General features: G+C 44.7%; 1 protein-coding gene across 1 annotated transcript in view; it reads left to right on the top strand.

The window, feature by feature from the left end:
- Positions 1–26,493, top strand: part of LOC137328036 (palmitoyltransferase ZDHHC13-like) — a 51,623-nt gene that overhangs the window by 9,816 nt on the left and 15,314 nt on the right. Inside the window, exons 7-13 of the mRNA XM_067994122.1 lie at positions 27–189; positions 6,195–6,326; positions 6,903–7,036; positions 9,542–9,646; positions 23,493–23,613; positions 24,332–24,394; positions 25,918–26,011. Coding sequence (XP_067850223.1) covers positions 27–189; positions 6,195–6,326; positions 6,903–7,036; positions 9,542–9,646; positions 23,493–23,613; positions 24,332–24,394; positions 25,918–26,011 — 812 coding nt within the window. The remainder of the gene's footprint in view (positions 1–26; positions 190–6,194; positions 6,327–6,902; positions 7,037–9,541; positions 9,647–23,492; positions 23,614–24,331; positions 24,395–25,917; positions 26,012–26,493) is intronic.

Raw genomic sequence — 26,493 nt, 5'->3', positions numbered from 1 at the left:
GTGATGTTACAATCTGTTTTGTCTAGGCCTGAGCCAACCAGATTCCTTATAAAATTAAATGCTTCAGTGAATGCTGTAGACAAAGTGCACAGAAACACACCGCTGCACTGGGCAGCAATGTCGGGAAATGTGGCAGCATTGACTGTACTGCTAGATGCTGGCGCTAATGTTGAAGTTAAAAATGCAATGGTAAGTAAGTGCCTAATGTCTGTCTTACTATGATTTTTGTCTGAATATTTTAAGTTGATTACTCATGTAGTTGTGTTCTGCTTTTATGAAAAAAATTTGAACTAAACTAGGCAATGTAAGATATGCAGATTCACAGATAACATATAAAGTGTAGTCAGTTGTATATTGCAATTTTGGCTTGAGTTAGCTGATCTCAGCCAGAGCAACACTTGTGACATTGCGGTTAGCTTTGAAATCCCTGGAAGAGGGAGAGAAAAAAAATCAGATGGGCTTCCCCAGATGGGCTTAATTGTTCTCATGTGACCTCTACTAGAAAATGCTAATGTTTAAATATTTCAAAGTCAGTATCAGGCTTGGCTGTGATGCCCTCTGCGGTTAAATAGCCTGCTGATGTCTATTGACTAGGCTCACACGTTGAGAATGACCACTTTGGCGAGGTACCAGAAAGCTACCTGTACCCCAGCAAGAATTGGTCCTAAGAACAGGAGGAAAAAAAATTAAAAGAAATAGGTGTACATGTACAACTTTTGTATTGTCTGACTAGTGAAGATCTCAGGCTGCACGTTTTGGATTTTTATAATTTATTCTCAGGATGTGGGTGACACTGGCAAGGCTGGCATTTATTGCCCACCCCTAGTTGCCCCTGAGAAGGTGGTGGTGGGCCTGCTCCTTGAACCGCTGGTAGTGAGTTTGATGCTATTGAAGCTAGGCCACTTCAGAGGGCAGTTAAGTGTCAACTATGTTGATGTGGGGACTTGAGTCACATACAGGCCAGGCCGGGTAAGGATGGCAGGTTTCCTTCCCTAAAGGACATAAGTGAGCCCGTTGTTTTTTTTTTAAACAATCCGACAGCTTTGTGGTCACTTTTACCGACACCAGCTTTTTATTTTCAGATTTTTTTAAACTGAATTTGAATTCTCAAACTGTTATGATTTGAACTCACGTCCTCTAGGTTACTAGTCCAGCAACATAACCCCTATAAAGTTGCAGTATTACGCTAGTGAAGAATAATTTTGCAAGTAACCATATTTTTGGGGGGACGGGAAAGGCATACACTTTTTTAAATGGGTGTGTTACCCATTTCTCCCCTTTTTAGTTTCTCTTGGGCAGTGCCCCTCTTGCAGCTAAGCGGACAAGGGGGGAATGGGTGGCCGCCTTCTGGGGCAGTGCCGCTATTATTAACTGGCCTGCAGGAGATGCAAAGAGCTCAAAAATTCCTTATGTTTTTTTTAAACTACCTCATTGCTTATCCATGGCTGAGACCAGGAACTTAGCAATGTGCGGATCATGGGTAAGACCAACTTTGCATCACTCAGTGTAGCTGCATGTTGGTGTACTGATGGGGCTAATGTTTCTGAAATTCCAAGGATGTTTATTTAAAAAAAAATTAACTTGTGTAATTTTTCAAAACTACCTACTTATCAGAGTTGTAAACAATTTTACAACACCAAGTTATAGTCCAGCAATTTTATTTTAAATTCACAAGCTTTCGGAGATTTTCTCCTTCCTCAGGCAAATGTTTCAAGATCTCCTTGAAGCCTACGCATTTATACATATTGAACAATAATAAATGGTGTTTACAGACTGCCTCTGCAACTGCCCGTTGCCAAGGCAATCACCGTGTTCAGACAGAGAGGTGTTACCTGCAGAACCTCCGAATACACATTCAATAAAAAAACAAACAGGGAAAAAAAAAAGAGAAAAAAAAACACAGAGAGAGGCAGAAACATCCGGAAGGCAGAGAGAGCCAGCAAATGACCCATTATATTAAAAACAGATAACATTTGTTCGCTGGTGGGGTAACGTGTAGCGTGACATGAACCCAAGATCCCGGTTGAGGCCGTCCTCATGGGTGCGGAACTTGGCTATCAATTTCTGCTCGACGATTTTGCGTTGTCGTGTGTCTCGAAGGCCGCCTTGGAGTACGCTTACCCGAAGGTCGGTGGATGAATGTCCATGACTGCTGAAGTGTTCCCCGACTGGGAGGGAACCCTCCTGTTTGGCGATTGTTGCGCGGTGTCCGTTCATCCGTTGTCGCAGCGTCTGCATGGTCTCGCCAATGTACCATGCTCTGGGGCATCCTTTCCTGCAACGTATGAGGTAGACAACGTTGGCTGAGTCACAGGAGTATGAACCATGCACCTGGTGGGTGGTGTCATCTCGTGTGATGGTGGTATCTGTGTCGATGATCTGGCATGTCTTGCAGAGGTTACCGTGGCAGGGTTGTGTGGCGTCGTGGACGCTGTTCTCTTGAAAGCTAGGTAGTTTGCTGCGAACGATGGTCTGTTTGAGGTTGGGTGGCTGTTTAAAGGCGAGTAGTGGAGGTGTGGGGATGGCCATAGCGAGGTGTTTGTCCTCATTGATGACATGTTGAAGGCTGCGGAGAACATGGCGTAGTTTCTCCGCTCCGGGGAAGTACTGGACGACAAAGGGTACTCTGTTGGTTGCGTCCCGTGTTAGTCTCCTGAGGAGGTCTATGCGATTTTTTGCTGTGGCCCGTCGGAACTGTCGATCGATGAGTCGAGCGTCATATCCCGTTCTTACTAGGGCGTCTTTCAGCGTCTGTAGGTGTCCATCGCGTTCCTCCTCGTCTGAGCAGACCCTGTGTATTCGCAGGGCCTGTCCATAGGGGATGGCCTCTTTGACGTGGTTAGGGTGGAAGCTGGAAAAGTGGAGCATCGTGAGGTTGTCCGTGGGCTTGCGGTAGAGTGAGGTGCTGAGGTGCCCGTCTTTGATGGAGATTCGTGTGTCCAAGAAAGAAACTGATTCTGAGGAGTAGTCCATGGTGAGCTTGATGGTGGGATGGAACTTGTTGATGTTATCGTGTAGTCTCTTTAGTGATTCCTTGCCGTGGGTCCATAGAAAGAAAATGTCGTCGATGTATCTGGTGTATAGTGTTGGTTGGAGGTCTTGTGCAGTGAAGAAGTCCTGCTCGAACTTGTGCATGAAAATGTTGGCGTATTGGGGTGCGAATTTGGTCCCCATGGCTGTTCCGTGTGTTTGGGTAAAGAACTGGTTATCGAAGGTGAAGACATTGTGATCCAGGATGAAGCGGATGAGTTGTAGGATGGCTTCCGGAGATTGGCTGTTGTTGGTGTTGAGTATTGATGCTGTCGCAGCGATGCCGTCATCGTGGGGGATACTGGTGTATAGTGCCGAGACGTCCATCGTGGTGAGAAGTGTTCCTGGTTCAACTGGTCCGTGGGTACTGAGTTTTTGTAGGAAGTCTGTAGTGTCACGACAGAAGCTGGGGGTTCCCTGTACGATGGGTTTCAGGATGCCCTCGATGTATCCAGAGAGGTTCTCACACAGGGTTCCGTTGCCTGATACGATGGGACGTCCGGGTGTGTTGGCTTTGTGTATCTTTGGGAGGCAGTAGAAGTCTCCCACGCGGGGATCACGTGGGATGAGAATGCGTAGGATGCTTTGAAGGTCTGGATCGAAGGTCTTGATCAGTTTGTTGAGCTGGTGGGTGTGTTCTTTGGTCGGATCTGCGGGTAACCGTCTGTAGTGTTCCTGGTTGTCCAGTTGTCGGTATGCTTCTTTGCAATAGTCTGTTCTGTTCTGTATGACTATGGCTCCTCCTTTGTCCGCTGGTTTGATGACGATGTTGCGGTTGGTCTTGAGAGCGTTGATGGCGTTGCGTTGTGCTCGGGTGACATTCTGGACTGTCTTCTGAGTGCGGCTGATGAATCTGGCATTGACGCATTTCCTGACAGCTTGAGCATACATGTCCAGCTGAGGGCAGCGACCCTCCGGAGGAGTCCAGTTTGACTCTTTCCTCTTCGGTTGCTGTACCGCGGATCCCTCTGTCTGCTGTTCCGGATCGTCGATTGTCTCATTGGGTTCGCTGCTGAAATCTTGGGGTTTGTGGTAGAATTCCCGGAGCCTCATTCTCCTGATGAATTCCTCTGTGTCCGCCGCGAGACTAGTGGGGTCCATTTTGGTAGTGGGGCAGAAATTGAGCCCTCGGCTGAGAACTTCGATTTCGTCTGGTTGAAGGGTGTGGTCGGATAAATTGACAATAGACTTCCCTGTGGTTGCAACCGTGGTACCAGGGGAAGCTTGGTCGTTGCTGGTGGTGATGCCGAGTTTCTCAAGCTTCCTGCTCTTGGTTTTCATGTAGGCAGCGTAGTTCCGTTGCCTCGTCTGTTTGGCGGTATAACGTAGCTGGTCTGCTGTGTCCTGAGTACAGGTTGAGAGTATGGACTCTATCTTGGTTTCGAGGTTGTGGCGTCTGCTGTAGAGTTGGTGTATGAGATGGTTGCGGAGTGTGCGAGAGGTACGGCGGCAGAGTCTCTCAGCGTAATCCGAGTTGTATGTGGACTTGAGTGGGTTCGTGATCTGGAGTCCTTTCGGGATCTTGTCTGCTTTCTTGCAGCTCTGTAAAAACTTGATGTCTGTGTCTAAATGCGCGATCTTCTTGGATATCCTTTCCACTGTGAGCCGGCAGTTTGTGGTGTCGATGGTAGTCATGATGTGGAGATGCCGGTGATGGACTGGGGTTGACAATTGTAAACAATTTTACAACACCAAGTTATAGTCCAGCAATTTTATTTTAAATTCACAAGCTTTCGGAGATTTTCTCCTTCCTCAGGCAAATGTTTCAAGATCTCCTTGAAGCCTACGCATTTATACATATTGAACAATAATAAATGGTGTTTACAGACTGCCTCTGCAACTGCCCGTTGCCAAGGCAATCACCGTGTTCAGACAGAGAGGTGTTACCTGCAGAACCTCCGAATACACATTCAATAAAAAAACAAACAGGGAAAAAAAAAAGAGAAAAAAAAACACAGAGAGAGGCAGAAACATCCGGAAGGCAGAGAGAGCCAGCAAATGACCCATTATATTAAAAACAGATAACATTTGTTCGCTGGTGGGGTAACGTGTAGCGTGACATGAACCCAAGATCCCGGTTGAGGCCGTCCTCATGGGTGCGGAACTTGGCTATCAATTTCTGCTCGACGATTTTGCGTTGTCGTGTGTCTCGAAGGCCGCCTTGGAGTACGCTTACCCGAAGGTCGGTGGATGAATGTCCATGACTGCTGAAGTGTTCCCCGACTGGGAGGGAACCCTCCTGTTTGGCGATTGTTGCGCGGTGTCCGTTCATCCGTTGTCGCAGCGTCTGCATGGTCTCGCCAATGTACCATGCTCTGGGGCATCCTTTCCTGCAACGTATGAGGTAGACAACGTTGGCTGAGTCACAGGAGTATGAACCATGCACCTGGTGGGTGGTGTCATCTCGTGTGATGGTGGTATCTGTGTCGATGATCTGGCATGTCTTGCAGAGGTTACCGTGGCAGGGTTGTGTGGCGTCGTGGACGCTGTTCTCTTGAAAGCTAGGTAGTTTGCTGCGAACGATGGTCTGTTTGAGGTTGGGTGGCTGTTTAAAGGCGAGTAGTGGAGGTGTGGGGATGGCCATAGCGAGGTGTTTGTCCTCATTGATGACATGTTGAAGGCTGCGGAGAACATGGCTGCGGAGAACATGGTTGAGGACGGCCTCAACCGGGATCTTGGGTTCATGTCACGCTACACGTTACCCCACCAGCGAACAAATGTTATCTGTTTTTAATATAATGGGTCATTTGCTGGCTCTCTCTGCCTTCCGGATGTTTCTGCCTCTCTCTGTGTTTTTTTTTCTCTTTTTTTTTTCCCTGTTTGTTTTTTTATTGAATGTGTATTCGGAGGTTCTGCAGGTAACACCTCTCTGTCTGAACACGGTGATTGCCTTGGCAACGGGCAGTTGCAGAGGCAGTCTGTAAACACCATTTATTATTGTTCAATATGTATAAATGCGTAGGCTTCAAGGAGATCTTGAAACATTTGCCTGAGGAAGGAGAAAATCTCCGAAAGCTTGTGAATTTAAAATAAAATTGCTGGACTATAACTTGGTGTTGTAAAATTGTTTACAATTGTCAACCCCAGTCCATCACCGGCATCTCCACATCATATCAGAGTTGTGCCAAGGATGGTGAAACTGAAATTTGCTAAATTGTTTCCAGGGAGAAACTCCTCTGGGGCTGGCCCAGCAGAACCGAAATCCTTGGATAATCCAATGCCTGATGGACGCAAATGTTGATAGAAGTAGAAACCATTTGATGCTGAAGTTTCTCAAGAGTTTTGAAAAATACAAGGTTAGTCACCACATAAAAAATTTACTTGGATTTGATTGATTTTTGATCATATATATGTGTTGTACAGTTACGCTTTCAGGTGTATTTCATGACTTGTAACACAATATTGTAGCAGAGCATTCAATGTAATGGAGTTTGGATTCTAATTAGTTCCACAACACTGCTGTCCCATCTTCCCCGCCCTAGTGATTTCTACCGTTTTACTTGTCTCCTGAAGCTGCTGCTTCTTGCTGAGGCACTGACAGCTCTCCAATATTTTTTCCAAGTGTCCATTCTTCCTATGTAAACTTAGTGCATGTTGGAGCACTTTTTGATACTCCCAACATGAGCGAGTGCTGTCAGGGATTGAGGGGTAAAGCGAGAATTTTCCTTTCATTGATTTGCGGTGTACTTGCACACTAGCAGTCTTGAAGTAACGCTCAATTACAAAAACACTTTGTTATATTCCTATAAATGATCTACAAAAACATAATCTGTAGTGTTATCTTTGTAAAACCTTTTGTTTTACTTCAAGAAAGAAAGCTTAATGTAAGGTAACAAAAATTGTTATTGATTAAATTATCTCTTGAACTGCAGCTTCTTCTGTTGCTTTTGATGGCAGTGATAGTGATATGGGTGACAGGCTACGTTGCAGACTTGGAATCTGACTCCTGGCTTCTGAAAAGCATATTATTTGTTTCTATCTGGGTCACAGTTCAGCTTGTGATTAGGTAGGTACCTATGGCAGCTCACTTATCTTGTTTCTCTAATTGCCATTTGAATTCACATCTACACAATCAAATATGAATAAACGCCTGCGGCTCTTCCTCCTTCTACCCCCCCCCCCAAATTACTGATCGAGTTTCTCTAAATGAACCGGGTCTCAATATTTTATACTGAATCAGCTGATCTCAAATGAGGTGACCGTGTGGCTGCTACAGTTGGGTTTGGGAAGGAAATTGTCAGGCTTTCTACTCCTGATAGCTATCCAGTGATACAGGATGGAAATGCATGTGTGTAAATAATGAAAGATGATGTACAAGTCAGGCTCAACCGAGGTGCCTTTGTCTCCCCCTCCGCCCCCGCCCCTCACTATCGGTCTGCTGATGCACATAATCAGAACTTGCATTTGAATATGGGTGAGGTACTGGGGGCATCCAGTGTCTGGAACCGTACCCCAGCATGGAGTTAATGCAGTCAGGGCAGGTAGTAAGGCAGAAAAAATAGTGAAACACCTGGTGATATTCTAAAGGATAGAAGTTATTAAAAACCCAAATTTTACCCTGCTCATAATAAGTAATGGTGAAGCTGGTGTCTATTTATTTACAACATTCCTTTTTTGACTGTCTTGATCCACTGCATGACTTTGCTATAATTTGTTTCTGAGGGATCGCAGATATGTTTTGACGGTGAGAAATCTTGTGTTTAATGTATGAAATGAGCTGAATCTAGGGGTCTTTTAGCTAGCGACATACCACTTGCCTGGTGTTGCCTTGCTGATTGGCTCATGGTAAATTTTGAAATGAGCTGGTTGTACACTACAAGGAAGCATGTGGCGCAGATATTGACACACATTATTTCTGTGTGCTTAGCTATCAGAAGTAATTCTAAATTGAGTTAAATGTTCCAAAACCAAAAATATATTTTCTATAATTAAAACTGCATGACTCTTTGTATTCTTCTAATCCAATTTTCACAATTTCTTGAGCATTGAACATTCATTTCAAGAGTGCACAGCTGAGAAAGGGAACTTACCATGTGTGTATACCAGGCAAAAACCTATGTGCTTTATATCTTTGGTACAATGTGCTATGCTGTACTTCTATGCTGTGATTTTCTTATTCTTAACACATACAAGCAATTGCCTTGTTTTGATTTTTCTTGAATTGGTACCATGCAATAATTTCATCTGTAAGACTGATCGATAGCAAGATTTTAATATGTAAGGTGACCGTATTTTTTTTAAAAATCCTTCAGTATGGAATATCGCAATCATGACATTGATCTCCCACAAAGCAGATGTTTTAGTGAAACCAATATTTTGGGTCTCCAATTCTAGTGATATGGAAACCCATTGGTGAATGGCTCTTAAGGGACTCAAGTGTCATCTTGCACTAAAGTTTCTCAGCTTAAACATCTTCCAATTTAACAGGCAGAACTGTAAATAAGTTATTTCACATTGCTACTCACGGTGTTGCTTGCTGACTGGTCTCGTTGCTGACACCAGATAAGTAGCTACCTGCTGAGTGCGTGAAATGCCCAAATGGTGCATCTCCAACAAGCATAGAAAATTAACTGCAAAATTCAAATGTCTCCTACAATGTAGCAATGAAGAAACAGTTTGAAATTGCAACTTGTGAGTTCAGTAATTTAGACAGCCGTAGCACCTTAAAGAGCCTTTATTTTTGACACCTTACTGGTCTGTTCCTCTGTCGCATAACCAGAAGAGGGCAGTGTTTATTCAAAGTATTGCAGATTCAGGAGACAGTCAGATAAATATTCTTTTAATAGTATATTTGATTCATTTGTGCTATGGCTATTGGTAACGTAGGAAACAGCAGCTCAATGTAAATCTGTGCCAATGCATATTACTGCACATTTTTTACATTTTCATATTTGACAGTTTGATCCTAAAAATATTTATCCAAGTTTCTCTCGTATCCTTTATTTTGAATACGGCTGTATCCAGAGCATGGATGGCCTGTATTATGCAATACTTTTGCCCAGTCCAGTAGAAGTAAAAAGACTTTTCAAGCTGATTTTTTTAATATAAAATAAGACACAGTGTACATAAAATACAACTCATTGCTCATTTGACAGCTCAGCTGCTTAAGATGGTGAGTAGCTGAGGGACACAAAGCAAGAAACCCCAATTTTGTCCCCCAGCCTGCGCTGAGTTCGCTGATCTTTGCTGGGGTAGCAATATGTGCCACTACAATTGGCCCAAATGTCCCTGAGTAAGGTAGGGAAAAGTCGACTAATTTTCTCGAGGACAGCATCATGCCTGGATGAAATGACCTCTCTGGCCGGAATAGCCTGCTGAAGCTTGCTATCTAGGCTTATGGATGATGGAGCAGTTGTGCAAGGTACTAGAGGGCAATTGGCTCTTGTGAAAGCCTAGTCTAGCCAGGAGTTGACACATTCAGGAGGACAGGGTAGAAAATTTCCAGAAAAAAAGATGAGCAAAACTAATATTACCACTCATTACTTATTTTTATTTATTTTTCCTCCTTTAGGCGTTTTGTGAGTGTGCAGACATTTAGCTACATTCCATTGGCATTTCTGTCAGCATCGCTTTTTTGGATGGTCGTCACCTGGTTCATCCGGTTCTTACCTGATATCCTTTTTTAATTTGGGTGTGGAGACAGTGGCTCGAAAGTGCCCACTGCAATACAAATAATTCAAAAGTGTCTTAATGTCTGGGTGAGTATTGTGTTATGCACCTAAGCAAAGTAACCCTTGATCTTCAGAGTGAAATTCCTTTCAAATTTTTCATACCCGAAAAATAACATTATTAATGTACAAAATAATGGTCTGGATTATAGCTTGTTTGTCTTTAGCTGCCTGTACAGTTCAATGTTTTTGATAAATTTCTTGTGAAGCTGTGGAGTAAGTCAGCAGTATTAAATTTACATTCAAGAACGAATTAGTAAAATAATACACTTAAGGAAGGAAGAAGAAGAAAGAACTTGCGCTTATATAGCGCCTTTCAGGACCTCAGGTTGCCCCAAAGCACTTTACAGCCAATTAAGTACTTTTGAAGTGTAGCCACTGTTGTAATTTAGGAAAAGATAAAGTTATCGCGCAACTTCCAAGTTATGCATTTCCACTGATACAAATTAGAAACTTACTGATGATTAACTCAAATCTGGGAAAAAAATGTTTAAAAACGTTTCACATCTCTGAATACTCCCGGCTTGGAAGGCTATTTAGCAGTCTTAATTTACTGTTTTTCAGCAGTTTCATCACAAGAATCATTGTAGGAGACATTTGAATTTTGTAGTGTATTTTTCGTGATAGTGGGAGATGAGGCCTTTGGTCATTTCACTTGCTCAGCAGGTAGCTGCTTACCTGGTGTCAGCAATGAGACCTGTCGGCAAACACCACCATGAGCAGCAACGTGAATTGTCATTTATTTCCAGTTCTGCATGTTAAATTGGAAGATGTTACACTGAGAAGCTTCAGTACAAGTTGACATTTGACTCCCTTAGGAGCCATTCGCTGATGGGCTTCCTTGTGGCAAGAATAGAGAGGCCCCCTGCTCAATGTGGAGACCTAAAATACTGGTTTCATTAAAACTTCGTGGAAGATCATTCAACTATCCCCTGAAAATAAAAGTTTCATTTAATATTTTTAACCTTATTTGGAATGATTTTCTGATGACATGAAAATGTCTTTTGTGAAATTATGGATATATATTTGTGATGAGAACAGTCACTGCAGTGTTTGACAATTTACTATTTATGCAATCTCTTGGAGATTATCTCTTCCAATTAGATTTCACCTGATGGCATTTTCACTTCATGAGATTTAATTGGTATTTTAAGCAAAATTACAGGCATAATGACATGTTAAATTTGGTATGTGGACTGGAACTACAAATACTTGTCAAATCCATCGGGAATTACTATAATGAAATGCTCTAAAATAATTATTCTGTTGCCTGTATAAACCTCATTTTAATAACATAGCGAATATTCTTTTTTAAAAAAATAGTGGTTATTGTTAAGCAGGTCATTTGGGCCCTTGAAGGGTCAGCCCTTAATTCATCATTCAATTACAGATGCAGGCCTCAACCCAATTTTAAAGGAAGCTTCTCCATCCTGCCCAGACACCTGACTGGGAATGAGCAGGCTCTGACAGAGTTCCCACCCTAATGAAAATACCTGCAAATATTGTTTAATCTATACTTTGACCTAAATAACACCAAAAGCGCCTGAGGCGGGGGGAGGGGTTGCAGAAGTGTCAAAGGTACAATACTCAATGCCACTGAGTGAGAGCCATGATGTGGAGATGCCGGTGATGGACTGGGGTTGACAATTGTAAACAATTTTACAACACCAAGTTATAGTCCAACAATTTTATTTTTAATCCCACAAGCTTTCGGGGGCTTCCCCCTTCCTCAGGTGGTGTGGAAATGACATTTTCGAATCCTTCGCATTTTAAGATCACAGAACAATGCCTGGTGATTACTGCCCGTTGCCAAGGCAATCACAGTGAGCAGACAGAAAGGTGTCACCTAAAAAGGCCACCGAATATACAAACCCCCCAAAAAAAGAGAGAGAGAGAGAGATAAGGAAGACAGTCAATGACCCGTTATATTAAAAACAGATAACATTTGATCGCTGGTGGGGTTACGTGTAGTGTGACATGAACCCAAGATCCCGGTTGAGGCCGTCCTCATGGGTGCGGAACTTGGCTATCAATTTCTGCTCGACGATTTTGCGTTGTGTGTCTCGAAGGCCGCCTTGGACACCAACAACAGCCGCCTTGGACACCAACAACAGCCAATCTCCAGACGCCATCCTACAACTCATCCGCTTCATCCTGGATCACAATGTCTTCACCTTCAATAACCAGTTCTTTACCCAAACACACGGAACAGCCATGGGGACCAAATTCGCACCCCAATACGCCAACATTTTCATGCACAAGTTCGAGCAGGACTTCTTCACTGCACAGGACCTCCAACCAACACTATACACCAGATACATCGACGACATTTTCTTTCTATGGACCCACGGTGAGGAATCACTAAAGAGACTACACGATAACCAACAAGTTCCATCCCACCATCAAGCTCACCATGGACTACTCCTCAGAATCAGTTTCTTTCTTGGACACACGAATCTCCATCAAAGACGGGCACCTCAGCACCTCACTCTACCGCAAGCCCACAGACAATCTCACAATGCTCCACTTTTCCAGCTTCCACCCTAACCACGTCAAAGAGGCCATCCCCTATGGACAGGCCCTGCGAATACACAGAATCTGCTCAGACGAGGACGAACGCGATGGACACCTACAGACGCTGAAAGACGCCCTAGTAAGAACGGAATATGATGCTCGACTCATCGATCGACAGTTCCGACGGGCCACAGCGAAAAATCGCATAGACCTCCTCAGAAGACTAACACGGGACGCAACCAACAGAGTACCCTTCGTCGTCCAGTACTTCCCCGGAGCGGAGAAACTACGCCATGTTCTCCGCAGCCTTCAACATGTCATCATTGATGACGAACACCTCGCTATGGCCATCCCCACACCTCCACTACTCGCCTTTAAACAGCCACCCAACCTCAAACAAACCATCGTTCGCAGCAAATTACCCAGCCTTCAGGAGAACAGCGTCCACGACACCACACAACCCTGCCACGGTAACCTCTGCAAGACATGCCAGATCATCGACACAGATACCACCATCACACGAGAGGATACCACCCACCAGGTGCACGGTTCATACTCCTGTGACTCGGCCAACGTTGTCTACCTCATACGTTGCAGGAAAGGATGCCCCAGAGCATGGTACATTGGCGAGACCATGCAGACGCTGCGACAACGGATGAACGGACACCGCGCAACAATCGCCAAACAGGAGGGTTCTCTCCCTGTCGGGGAACACTTCAGCAGTCATGGACATTCAGCCACCGACCTTCGGGTAAGCATACTCCAAGGCGGCCTTCGAGACACACGACAATGCAAAATCGTCGAGCAGAAATTGATAGCCAAGTTCCGCACCCATGAGGACGGCCTCAACCGGGATCTTGGGTTCATGTCACACTACACGTAACCCCACCAGCGAACAAATGTTATCTGTTTTTAATATAACGGGTCATTGACTGTCTTCCTTATCTCTCTCTCTTTTTTTTGGGGGTTTGTATATTCGGTGGCCTTTTTAGGTGACACCTTTCTGTCTGCTCACTGTGATTGCCTTGGCAACGGGCAGTAATCACCAGGCATTGTTCTGTGATCTTAAAATGCGAAGGATTCGAAAATGTCATTTCCACACCACCTGAGGAAGGGGGAAGCCCCCGAAAGCTTGTGGGATTAAAAATAAAATTGTTGGACTATAACTTGGTGTTGTAAAATTGTTTACAACTGAGTGGGAGGACATGTGTTAGTGCCCAATTAAGATTCAGTTCTCAATTGTGCTGTGTTGTGGAGCTCAGGTACTTCTCCCTGGGAAGGGAGGCAATACTGAGATGCTTTTTAGGTATATAGCAGCATCAGCAGGAGCTTGCAATGAGGTCACCAATCTCTTGTTTTGGCTGGGGAAGATATAGCTCACATGGAAACTTTCATGGAGAAAAGGAGCAGCGAGAAAGTAAAATAATGAATAAAATTACCATAAAATGAATGGAAAAGCTTTTTTTTAAAAGAAAATTTAGATGCCAAATATCACCTTTTACGGTAATTTTGTGGGCTGAGGAATCTTGGTATCGAAATTCCCTTTGGTGTTGTCTTTTTGCCAATTTAGCAGTATTTTCCCCAAGAACCACACAGCTAAAATAGCAAAAATCAGTCGACAATGAAATTAAATTCCCACGTGTTCAACTGTGGTTGATATTAGAAAAATCCTGGTGTATTCTGAATTTGAGTGGACTGCTGGGTACAATGGACATAGGTTCTCTGAAGCAGTGTTCATCTTTTTGAAAACTAATGAACCCAAAGTAGCATTGTTATTAAATCAGATTTGCCAACAGTAGGATTTTATGTAGAATAAACAGTAAGACAGACTATAAATAAACCCACTGAAATGAATATTGCTTTTACTGTGAGACTTGCAGAAATGAATTGTCTTTTATTCTCACTTACTTTCTTGAAGTAATTAACTTGAGATGAGTACAATTGTGCTTTTGTCAGCAGTGCTCTAGAAGCATTTGCAAGTCGCCATTCCTCATTTGGAAGTCTAGACAGGAAGGGCATGCTATTGAAGTGTGAACCATATACCTAACCACCTGAGGAGACAGATGGCTTGCTCCAAAACATCAGCCAATGCTGCTTTGAAGCCAGCTACTAGAAGATGCAGGAGAGCCGCCTGAGATGGTTTTCTTTTAAGTCTGTAGGAAAGTACCTGTCTCTGTTCAAAGCTTTTGCACAAAGCCTTCATAGGCTCAGCCAGCATCATGACTGAGATCAGTCTTTCACTGCATGAAGGATTGCTGGTGCTATCCACATATTACAACCCCATCAGTTCCTCCATCCTGTTAGCAGCTGTAGTACTTTAACAGCACTCGGCCGTTATCAACAATAGCACTGCAATAGTAGTATAGAATTAAAGAAAGGTTACAGCACAGGAGGAAGCCATTCGGCCCATCGAGTCCGCGCCGGCTCTATGCAAGAGCAATCCAGCTAGTCTCACTCCCCCGCCCTATCCCCGTAGCCCTGCAAATTTATTCCTTTCAAGTACTTAGCCAGTTCCCTTTTGAAGGCTATGATTGAATCTGCCTCCATCACCCCCTTGGGCAGTGCATTCCAGATCCTAACCACTCGCTATGTAAAAAAGTTTTTCCTCGTGTCACCTTTGGTTCACCTCAAATCTGTGCCCTTTGGTTCTTGACCCTTCTGCCAATGGGAACATCTTCACTCTATCTACTCTGTCTAGACCCTTAATGATTTTGAATACCTCTATCAAATCTCCTCGCAACCTTCTCTGTTTCAAGGAGAACAACCCTAGCTTCTCCAGTCTATCCACGTAACTAAAGTCCCTCATCCCTGGAATCATTCTAGTAAATCTCTTCTACACCATCTCTAAGGCCTTCACATCCTTCCTAAAGTGCGGTGCCCAGAACTGAACACAATACTCCAAATGTGGCCAAATCAGTGTTTTATAAAGGTTCATCATGACTTCCATACTTTTGTACTCTCTGCCTCTATTTATAAAGCTCAGGATCCTGTATGCTTTTTTAACCACTTTCTCAACCTGCCCTGCCACCTTCAACAATTTGTGCACATATACCCCTAGTGTTTTAGGTAGAAAAGTAAATTTGGGCTTCGCAGCAGAACTATCTGCTGCAACAACCACCTTCTAGGACTGACTTAAATTTGCCTTGCAACATAGTTGGTTTCAATACCACTAGCCACTTCCTTAAATCAACCTCACAGCCCTAAAAATGTGCCTTTACCTGCCCAATGTTAGTGTAGCAAGTCTTGGGAGTCAAACAGAGAACCTTCATCACTGTACTCTGGCTTATTGGAATATATCTTGTGCTACCATGTGATCTTCTACACTCCATCAGACTGTGGCTCAGGCTATAAACTACTAAACAAGTTGATTGAATATAAAAAAATTACAGTACTTACAAACTTTATTCTATCAAAGCAAAAATTTTTCTCCTGTGCTGATCCTTAACATTAAATTAATCCTTGAAATACCATTCATTTACTTCTCACATGGCTACCGGTTATCAGAGAGTCCTGTATCTCTGCTGCCTTTAGGCTGACTGGTGAGCTGAGTGCACAAAACCAAATAGAAGCCCCTGGTAAAGTTGTCAATCAGTGGAGCTACAAAGAATCAAAGTTCAGCCCCTCTCTTAGACCTGACTCAGGCCCTTACCTCAGATATAGCTGTCAATCAAATTTTAGTTCACAGAGATGCTTAACATGTCAATCACATAAGATGATTTTTAAAAAAATATTCGTTCATGGGATGTGGGCGTCGCTGGCAAGGCCAGCATTTATTGCCCATTGCCCTTGAGAAGGTGAGCCATCTTCTTGAACAACTGAGTGGCTTGCTAGGCCATTAAGAATCAACCACATTGCTGTGAGTCTGGAGTCACATATAGGCCAGGTAGGCAGGTTTCCTTCCCTAAAGGGCAATAGTGAATCAGATGGGTTTTTACAACAATCTGGTAGTTTCATGGCCACTATGACTGATACTAGTTTTTTTAAATTCCAGATTTTATTTAATTAATTGAATTTAAATTCCCCAGCTGCCGTGGCAGGATTTGAACTCGTGACTCCAGAATATTAGTCCAGGCCTCTCGATTACTAGTCCAGTAACATAACCACTGTGCTACCATACCGGAATGGCTTGCTTTATTGATCTGTGCCAAACCCTTCAACCTGTTTGTTTCCATTGTGACTGGTGGGGATCTAACAATCAAACAACCCATATCAAGGTCTTCCTGAACTGCATATGCACCTACCTTGTCCTAAGGTGCGAATATCAGATAGACTAATGTACATTCTTTGCAGTTTGAAAAATCAGCTCACAGCATCTAACTTTAATCCTGTGTTCACTGTGGCCAGAGAGGAAGAATCCAGTAAATAATGCATTGTAGACAAAAGTGCTTCATTTTTTCCAGGCAAATGGCCTCTTACATCTTCCAAATGTTTCTCTTCAGATATGCCTCCCAAAGATAATGGATGTTCACTGAATCAAATTGAGCCTAGTATGATGTCCTCCTGAGTTTCCTTCATTGATAATAATCAAGTTAATATTACTGATGTGACATTTTGTCAACAGATAATTTAGTTGTACAATTTACTGTTATTATTTCCATTAAGTGTAATGAATTTATCATCTCTATTTTGCTGTGAAACTATCAATGAAAGAGTAATAGAGACTTACAGTTGGCAACTTGTATTAACAACCTTGTGACAATTTGTTTGAACTGTGTAAAATGGGCAATGTATAGACAATGTTACAAAATTCAATTCCACATTAATATGTCAACATTTTTATGATTTTTTTTAATTCAAGATTTTTTTTTAAACTAACATGTATTTTGTTGCACATATACCCATTAATGCATGTCACTGCGCTTGTGTAGTCTTTTGATTTCAAATGGCAATGTTTGCATAGAACGGGGCATTACTTCAGAGCCATAATATTTTATCTGAAACCTGGTTTGTATTGGGAAAAAATCAAAGAAAACCCATTGTAGCTCAAAGGAGTCTGTTATCTGATTGACTTTTTCTAAGTAACAGAGCAGGAAGATCTGATTTGGATGGCGACCACTGACTGTTCAAGCATTGGGAGATGAACATTTTTTTATTTTAGCAGTTGCGTTGAATCTCTTGCATCTGTTTACGCAAGAATTTTAATGTTAATCTTGAAATACTCAAAGCATATCAGTCTGGGCAAGGTTAGAGTGAATATATCCATTATTGTGTGAGATGCTAGTATTTAGAGATTTCCCCCACTGCAGGATTTTTCCTTCACCCCTTTTTTCCTTCCCACTAACAGTTTTTTCCATTGTAATTTTATTGGAATGAATACTCGGTGTTTCGAATCCAGTTGGTGTTGTCTGACAGCAATATTCTAATAGTCATTAATTTGCAGTTCATTAATTCCCATGCATTTCATGTAGCATTTCAAAGTTGTATATTTCACCTGCTTGGCAGACCACCTAGTTCTCACTCCATTGATCTCAGCTCTTTAATCAGTTGGCTTTCTAAAAGCTCTGAGTCCTTCCACACAGCCTCCCATGTTCTGCTCAACCTCTTGTGTTGTAAATGTTTGAAGTACTGGTATTTAAAAATTGTATCTCCTGACAAGGTGATCACTGCCTCTATTGTTTTAATGTTCAAAAATTACATTAATGAATTTCCTGGTTTATTTAATGTGGCCATGATTTGAAGGCATGTTATTGAAAATAACACCGATGGTTATTCAATCTGTGGACAAGTCCTGAGTTCAAAGACACTTCAAACATAGTTGGAGATACAAATGTGTAATTTTAAACTAATTTGAAATGAGAAACGCAGTTGAGGCAGTGCCTTTAATGCTTAGGCTTGCAAAATCAAGTGGTACAAAGTTGTAAAGCCACCAGTTTAGTTGTCTTGCTTGTAATACCTAGCAGTGCCACCGAGCTAGGTGAAAAGTTAGGTGAGACATTAAGATGTTAAGTGGCAGCTGCAATTTGTAAGCTGCTGAATAGAACATAATGGGCTCGATTTTGCGATCGCGTTTCCGGCGGGTTCCCAGCGGGTTGGCCCCGAAAATCCCGATATCCGGTCACGTGACCGGATCGCGACGAAATCCCGGCCACTTCGGGGTACCGCGCTGACGTGCGGGGCTGCGCGCGCAAGCCCCGCTGGTGGGAATCCCGCAGGCAATTAAAGCCAGCGGGGTTCCACTTGAGAGCACTTAACTTGCTCGTTGTGGTCAGTTAATGAGCTGAAGCAGCTGTCAAAAGAGGAAGTGTGGGATTTTAGGTTCAACGCAGTCAGTTTCCCACACTGGGGGAAACAGTACCTTTCCAACCAGGCGTGTTGCAGCCAGCAGCCTGTGGCAGGTGCCAAGGTGCGCTCCACGGGGGAGAGCCCTCACCCACGCAGGAGGCCACCGCGTCACATAGGGCAACCCCTGCCCTCCACCACCCCCTGCCAAGCCAGAGGACAGACCGACACGAAACCGCAGCCCCAGTCCGAGTACCCACCCACCTACCCTGCACAACCCCTCAGACCAACACCTGCCAGATGGGTGGTGCGTTGACATCGTCGGAGGACGAACAGGATGACCAGCCCCAGCAGCCTCGCAGTCCACGCCGTCCGCCTCGGAGAGGTGGGGCCCCCCAACACGGTGCTGCGGCACACCCACCTGCACAGCAGGAGGGAGGGCAACCGCAGAGAGAGATGCGTCGCAGGAGGCACTACCCTCCGCACAGGGTGTACAGAGCGAGGCTCAGCTTCATGGACCTCTCCGAGGAGCAGTGCATACGGAGGCTCAGAGTCAATCGCCAGGTAGTCGCCGACATCTGCAGCCTCCTTAACGACGAGCTGCTCCCTGATGGACCAAGCAGCATCTTCTTACCTGTCGCTGTCAAAGTCACCACTGCCCTCAACTTCTTCGCATCCGGTTCCTTCCAGGGTGCCACCGGGGACATCACCGGGGTCTGTCAGTCCTCTGCACACAAGTGCATAAGGCAGGTCACCGATGGGTTGTTCCGCAGGGCCTCCCACTACATCAACTTCGCCATGGACGAGCGCAGCCAGATGGAGAGGGCGGTTGGATTCCATGCCATGGCCGGCTTCCCACGGGTGCAGGGTGTAATCGACTGCACCCACATCGCAATACGGGCACCTCCGCATGAGCCAGGGCTGTTCATCAACAGGAAGGGGTATCACTCCATGAACGCCCAGCTCATCTGTGACCACCGCCAGAGATTCCTACACGTGTGCGCCAGATACCCCGGCAGCTGCCACGATGCCTTCGTCCTCAGGGAGTCCGCCGTCCCGCCCATCCTGCAGGCACCCAACGCCGGCAACGGCTGGCTCCTCGGCGACAAGGGGTATCCCCTCCACACGTGGCTCATGACACCTCTGAGGAACCCCATCACCGAGCCGGAGCGTCGGTACAATGACGGCCACACTGCTACCAGGTCTACAATTGAGCAGACCATAGGGCTTCTCAAGATGCGCTTCAGGTGCCTTGATCGTTCTGGGGGAGCGCTGCAATACACACCATTCAGAGTGGGACGAATCATAGTTGTCTCTGTGCCCTGCACAACATGGCCCAACAGAGGGGTGCCGCTGGAGGAGGCCCCATCCACACCCGCCACCCACATTGAGGAAAGCGAGGAGGAGGAGGAGGAGGAGGCGGAGGAGGAGGACGCGCCAGAGGATGTTGGATGACCCATGCGCCGAGCCGCGACTCACCGGGATGGTCGCCGGGCCAGGGAGGCACTCATACGTCAACGGTTCTCCTAGAGTCAGACACTGCAAGGCGCTCGCATCTCCTCACCTGCACATGCGAGCGGCCATACCAGCCCCCTCCACTGAAGAGTGCTGCCAGTAATCCTGCACCCACAGCAGTGTGCCCAATGGGTGGCAGCAGGTGTTCGCCATCATGATGGCCTCCACGGAACGCACCTATTGCACAAGCCGCGGAAGAATGGACGAGAGGTGGCAGGAGTGGTGAGAATAGACTATTTAATATCTCGAATGTGACATTATATAAGAAAAAAAGTACGAAATAATAAACACCCTGGTGTATTCCCTTTGTGATTATAAGGCCTTTCCAATTCTTTTCCGGGAACCCCTACGTGGTGCTACCCCTGTGGCTCCAGCAGAGGTAGTGGCAGGTTGCTCGTCTTCTTGCCTTGACCGGGTAGATGCTTTTGGCGGACGACCCCTGGGTTTCGGTGCCCGTGACGGCACCTCCACAGACTGCTCCTCCTGCACCGGGGCAGGGGCAGACTCGGCCACCTGGAGAGGAGGCACCATTGCGGGTACTGGTTGAGAGGTGGGCGACGGGTGGGACGTGGGGGCGCCTTGAGAGGCATCCCCGCTTCCATGTCCCCGGTCACCATCATCCCTCTCTTGGCCTCGGCCCACATCACCCCTTCCACCCTGCTGGACAGCAGTTTGGATGGCATGTGTGAGGCCTTGCAAGGCCACCCCTAGTGTATCCCTCAGCCTGTTGATGGCGTCGGAATGTTGCTCACCCTGAATCCGTACAGACGTTGTCAGGGCCTGCATGGACTCGATCTGGAGCTGTGCGTGACGCTTGAGGAAGGCCAGCCTGTCCTCCACCGCAGACAGTCCCGCACCTACCTGCGACACTCTGTCGCCGGTACCCTCCTGTGCCTGCGCCACCAATGCCCACATGCAGGAGGTGGACTCCTCCATCGCCTGCGCTATTGTGGACAATGCGCGCGGCACCTCTGCCAGTACCTCAGCAATTAGCTGGTGGCCCTCGACGACTCTCCTTTTCACTGGTGGCCCCCTGGGTTCAGCATCTGGGTCTGGCTGAGCAGAGCCTGGAGATGAGTGCTCCCTCCGTCGCGGACCCTCCGCGGCTGCCCCTGCCACCAGGGTCTGCTCATGCTCACTCGTGCGCGGTGACTCACCAAGTGCTACCCCAACTAGTTGGCGAGGGGGACCCACTGAGGTGCGTGTCTCTGCGCTGGTGGATGGTTGGCTCTGATGTGACGATGCACCCTCAGAGACCGCCATGTCCTCTGAGGAATCGCCCTCCACGATCGCTTCACCCAAAGACGGACCTGCAAGAGAACAGAGGGCACTTTGAGGCATGTGGACCAACTTGACAGTGCGCCTGATGGCAGGTGATGAGACGGTAACTCGCGATCATGGGTGTTGAGTGTCAGCTTTCCCTTACTGGCCGTTTCGGCAGCGACACACTCACCATCGGCCACCGACAGGCAATGTCGCGTGCGGGGAGGTCGAGCGCCTCCACCTCTGCGTCGGTGAGCTCCACCACTTGCGGCGGCCCACCTCCGGTGCGTGCCCTTTCCCTATTGTTCTTGCTTCTCTTCTCCTGTGAAGGCAAAACACAGATGTGTGAGTGAGTGCGTATTGCATCGTGAGACGCATCGAGCATCGGTGTGGTTGGGTTGAGCGTGGCGCGGATGGATGGGAGGAAGCGTGGGCCACGTGCCCATCCCATTGCATGGGGATTGGGGTGTGTGGTAGTGTTCGGGTGGGGTCAGGGACGGTGGGTACTTGCGTGCACGGCGAGGATGGTGAATGAGTGGCTGTGAGGATTGCTGATGGAGCGCAGTGGTGGCTGTGCAGGAGGGGGTTGTGATCTGTTTGGCGTGATGGTGGGGACGGGATGTGGGAGGGTGCGTTGGTGTACTCACCTTGCCAGACCTAGTCAGGTCATTGAAGCGCTTGCGACACTGCTCCCAAGTCCTTGGGGTGTTGCCCCTGCTGCTCACCTCCGCCGCCACCTCTGCCCATGCCTTCCTGGTTGCGGCGGCAGGGAACTTGCGTCCATCTTCTGGGAAGAGTGTTTCCCTCCTCCTCCTCACGCCCTCCAGCATCAGCTGCAGTGCCAGGTCTGAAAAACGGGGCGCAGCCTTTCCCCTTTGCTGAGCCATCGTCTCAAACCGCTTGCTTGTAGCAGGAGGGGCTTTGGGAGACTGCCCCTTTAACTGGAGCTCCTACATCGCGTCGACGGTACTGCGCAGCCGGCCGGCACGCAGCTGGGGAGCGCAGAACCCGGAAGCAGGGCTTAATGGGTCCAATTATCCCGCGATCGCGTGGGGGACGCACACGATTAGCCGTCCGCGTTTTCCACGCTCCCGGAGGACCACCCGCTGGGAACCCGCAGGCCTGCTAAATTCGAGCCCAATGACTTAGAAATTAACATCAAACACTACTTTTGCTTGTCACAAAATTTGGCCCTGAGGGGTTGCAGAATTATAGGGGCTGACTGGATTTAGAATTGAGCAATATTAAAAATACTCAAATCTTGTTTAAGAAGAACCTATTGCAAAAGTTATTTTTAAAATACAGTACATTTTACAGGTAACTAATATTACTGACATCTCTTTGCAATCAGTTTTTTTAATAATTATTTCCATTTTAATAAAATTTAACTTTTATGTTTTTAAAATGAATCTGTTTTCATGTCTTCAAATTTAACAGAGTTGCACCTATGCTGAGAAATTGGTGAGTCTCTTATTCTGAAAGCTCCAAAATGGCTTCATTGACTCACCTTGAGCCATGAGCTGCTACCTAGGCTGGCCTTTCTTGTGCTTTTGTTCTTTCGCCCAATACCTACAGACCTGTCGTGGCTCGGATCAGATGCAGGACATTTTGGCTTGCTGCTTTGAGGTTTCCACAGTGGGATTCAGCTGACTGTTTAATAGTGTCACTACTTTGCATTAACACTTCTGTATGATAAATTGTTAATTTCAAATACATAACCTTGTTATTGGTTTAATTGTGGATGTGTTATGACTTGCTGGTATAAATGTAGAATTCTGTATGGATCCCGATCTTGGTATTAACGTCTATGGTCATTGATCCTAAATGTTGTTTAGTTTGTATGAAGCATTTTGGTTGCTATCTTAGTCTTGGCACTGGACCAAATTTGAATCTCTTATTTGTTTTAAATTTTCATCAGATGAATTTGTTTTCTTAATTTTGCTTCTTAATTCTGTTTCCTTGTAAGTTCTCTGAGTATTTCTAGCTGATTTTAGTGTGCTTTATAACATCTTGATGGCCATCTATAGATTTGCTGCTATTTTTTGTCCTCGTCTTTCCCTATTGCTGTTTCTAGAGTGGAATGAGTTACTTTTCCTTCAGTGTATATGATTTGAAATATCTTCTGTCTATTTTGAAAAGCTTCTTTATCATATATGCCTGGATGCTTGATTCACCAAGATCTCATCTCGTCTCTCTTCATGACAGTTGTTTTGCAGTACTTGTATTGTGGTCTGTATTTGTATGCAAGTATGCTGAAACTTCCTTAACCAAGAACGTACATATGCCTGATTCATGTTTTCAGATTCCATTTGCCCTCAGCATTACAGGCTGCATCTATTACTTTTATCGAACCTGGACAGCAGGCCCTGGATACCTCCGGGCTTCAGAGGAAGAGAAGAAAAGGGTAAAGATACTTGAGAATCGACTTTTGTGGGACCTTGCTGTGCTCAGATCGGCTCTCGATTGTACTCTTTTACACTCTCACACTCTCACTTTCTCTCGCTCTTTTGCACTTTCTCTCTTTGCTTTCTCTCTCTTTTCCTGCAGTGCAAAAGTTGTAAAGCAAAATTGAAATCATAACTTCTAAAATTCGAGTATTGTGGTCATGGCAGTACTTGCCCATAAGTGGTTAACTTCAGTTGAAACTAATGAGATTTCCAAAATAGCAGATGAAAGTCAGAACTTGGATTTGTATAGTGCCTTTCACATCCTCAGGATTTCCCAAAATGCTTCACAGCCATTTTTGACGTGTAGTCACTGTTGTGTAGACAGGTGCAGTAGACACTTTGGAGCACAGCAAGGTTCAACAAACAACAATGAGATAAATAACCAGTTAATCCATGAAACCCATAGAGAAATGAAAATAGACCAGAGAGGTGTTGGTGCCTATGTCTTTACAGTAGGCGAGACTGAAATTGATGCAGTAAAAATATTATGGCTTATTATGGATAAATTATACTTTCAACAGCCTGCCATGAAGCATTCTGTATCTTTTTGTTACAAAGTACAAAATAAAGTAATTAATTCATGGCTAGTGTTAATTTTCTAAAAGTTATGTATAAAATCTCTTTTGACATAGATTTATATGCTTATTGCATTAATATTCTTAATCTATTTTCCAGACTGTTGTGGCGCTTGCAGAAGCTGACTGCTTAGACCCACGGATCTTCTGCACTATGTGTCTTGTAAGTGAAGATCAAAGTAATAGTGAAACTATTGACAAATGATCTATTCTTCAATAGAATTAACTTGACAAGTCTAATGGCAATTTTGTAATAGGACCAAAAAAAACATGCAAAGCTTGTATGAGGACAAGTGGTTTGTTAAGTTTGTTTATAAATGAATTTCTTACAAGTCAAACCTCTTGATAGAATTTCTACCCAATACAATATAATTAGTTGCCAATTGAGTTACCTTCCCCACCATCCCCCCCCCCCCCCCCAATCCATTCCTTTTCTGCTTATTTTCTCCTCTGCCACCCCCTCCATTGAATTCTGTCTGGATATGCTTCCAGATGCTCTTCAGTACCCCTACAGAGTAACCATTTTTTGTGTAGGTGCACCTCAGTCACACCAGCACCATTTTAATCTTGCAGCACAATGTTTGAGTAATTATTTTTAGGCTTCACTCCGATACTTCTCGTGCTCAATGCCAAAGGCTACTCCTGTATGAGAGTACCTGCTCCTAACAGACAGAAGTGTGACTTTATATACACAATATTTAATAAAGTAGAGTTGAACAGAAACCTTTATTACTGTATTAGCTTACTGGAATTGGCATAAGCCCTCTTGTGTTCTCCTAGTCTTCAGATGGCAAAAGAATAAACACTGTTAGATCCTATGATTTAGATTGTAAACTATGAATTGGATTTATTAAAAGTGAAGATTATATGGTAACATAAAGTCAATGCACTCTATTTTACTTAGTTACAGAATTTCTAACTCACAACACTTCACTAACTCAATAATAGCGTTTGTAACAAAACTTACACATGGGGTCTACTCTATGTGCCATGACCACATAGTGGTACAAAAAGAAATTATGACTTTGGAAATGCTGTTCCGTTTATCCTTCAGAATCAGTAGCTCCTGGCTACTAAGCTATCCATCAAGGGAACTTGAAGAAATAAAAGCCACCCTCCTTAGAAACCTGCTGCAGTCAACTGAAGTGTCGGTGTATTTCATCAGCTAGATTCAGTAGACTGATAATGCAGGTGGTTATCAGCAAGTGTTTCTGGTTAGATCAACACTTAATGGCTTTGCAGTTTTTTTTTAAAAAGTGGAATATTGTCCAGGTCATTCAGCGTCATGGCAGCCATATGTGGCTGTGTCATCTGTGGACAGGGTTTTCCTCACAATGCAATATCCAGCCCCAACTACCTCATCCACAGAGACACTAAGCCTACAGTAACACACGTTTAAAATTATCATTCTTTTTAAAAAATAAATAAACTGCGATTTGAATTGTGACAGAACTTTGTTAGTCAATTAAGTCTAACGTTATCGAATTGCGCATGAAATAGCTGTGTTTCTAGTTTCTGATTCTTAAAAACCATGTGTGCGATTGTATTGCTTTGTGGTAGATGTGATCCTGTAAAAATGACCTCTGTTTCCCTTGAAATCTATAAGATAGCCATCAAAAGATCTGAAAATAGATTGGTTGTACTAAGAAATGCTTGTTAATCTTGTTTTTAAAAATATATTTTCAGATCCGAAAACCCCTCCGATCCAAACACTGTGCCATTTGCGATTGTTGTGTAGCCAAGTATGATCACCACTGTCTATGGATTGCAAGTTGTGTCGGTGAGTTTTGTTTTGCCAGAAGATACTCTGGGTGACTATCATGCACAACCTTCATGGGCTTCTAAATGAGAATCAGTTTTTGGAAATAGTTTATTAAGTTAAAACTCTCATCAGCTTTCAAAAAGAAACCAATGATGAGGTGATACAATTTTCACTTGATGAATGAGTAAATAAATAAAACTACACCATCCCTTCCTATGAGTTGTAAGATACGGTGTTTCCATAAAACGATTGTTTGGACTATATTAACGATATTAAGGCCAATCAGCTCACTCTTGGTTTTTCACTTCTACACGAGAACTACGTGACAGTCTTCGCTAATCTGTTGTCATGCCTTCTATTCAAATGTCCGAACCATCTGAGTTGTGTTTGTGATTCAGTCCTTCATTCTACTGACGTTTTGCTCAGTTAGTTTTTATAATCCTACGATTCTTAGATATACCTAGAATGTACATTAGGCAAGCCATTTCTGTCAGTAAAGA

The sequence above is a fragment of the Heptranchias perlo genome, chromosome 12 (genome assembly GCF_035084215.1).
Source record: "Heptranchias perlo isolate sHepPer1 chromosome 12, sHepPer1.hap1, whole genome shotgun sequence".
Taxonomy (NCBI): Eukaryota; Metazoa; Chordata; class Chondrichthyes; order Hexanchiformes; family Hexanchidae; genus Heptranchias; species Heptranchias perlo.
This window is presented reverse-complemented; position numbering and strand designations above follow the sequence as displayed.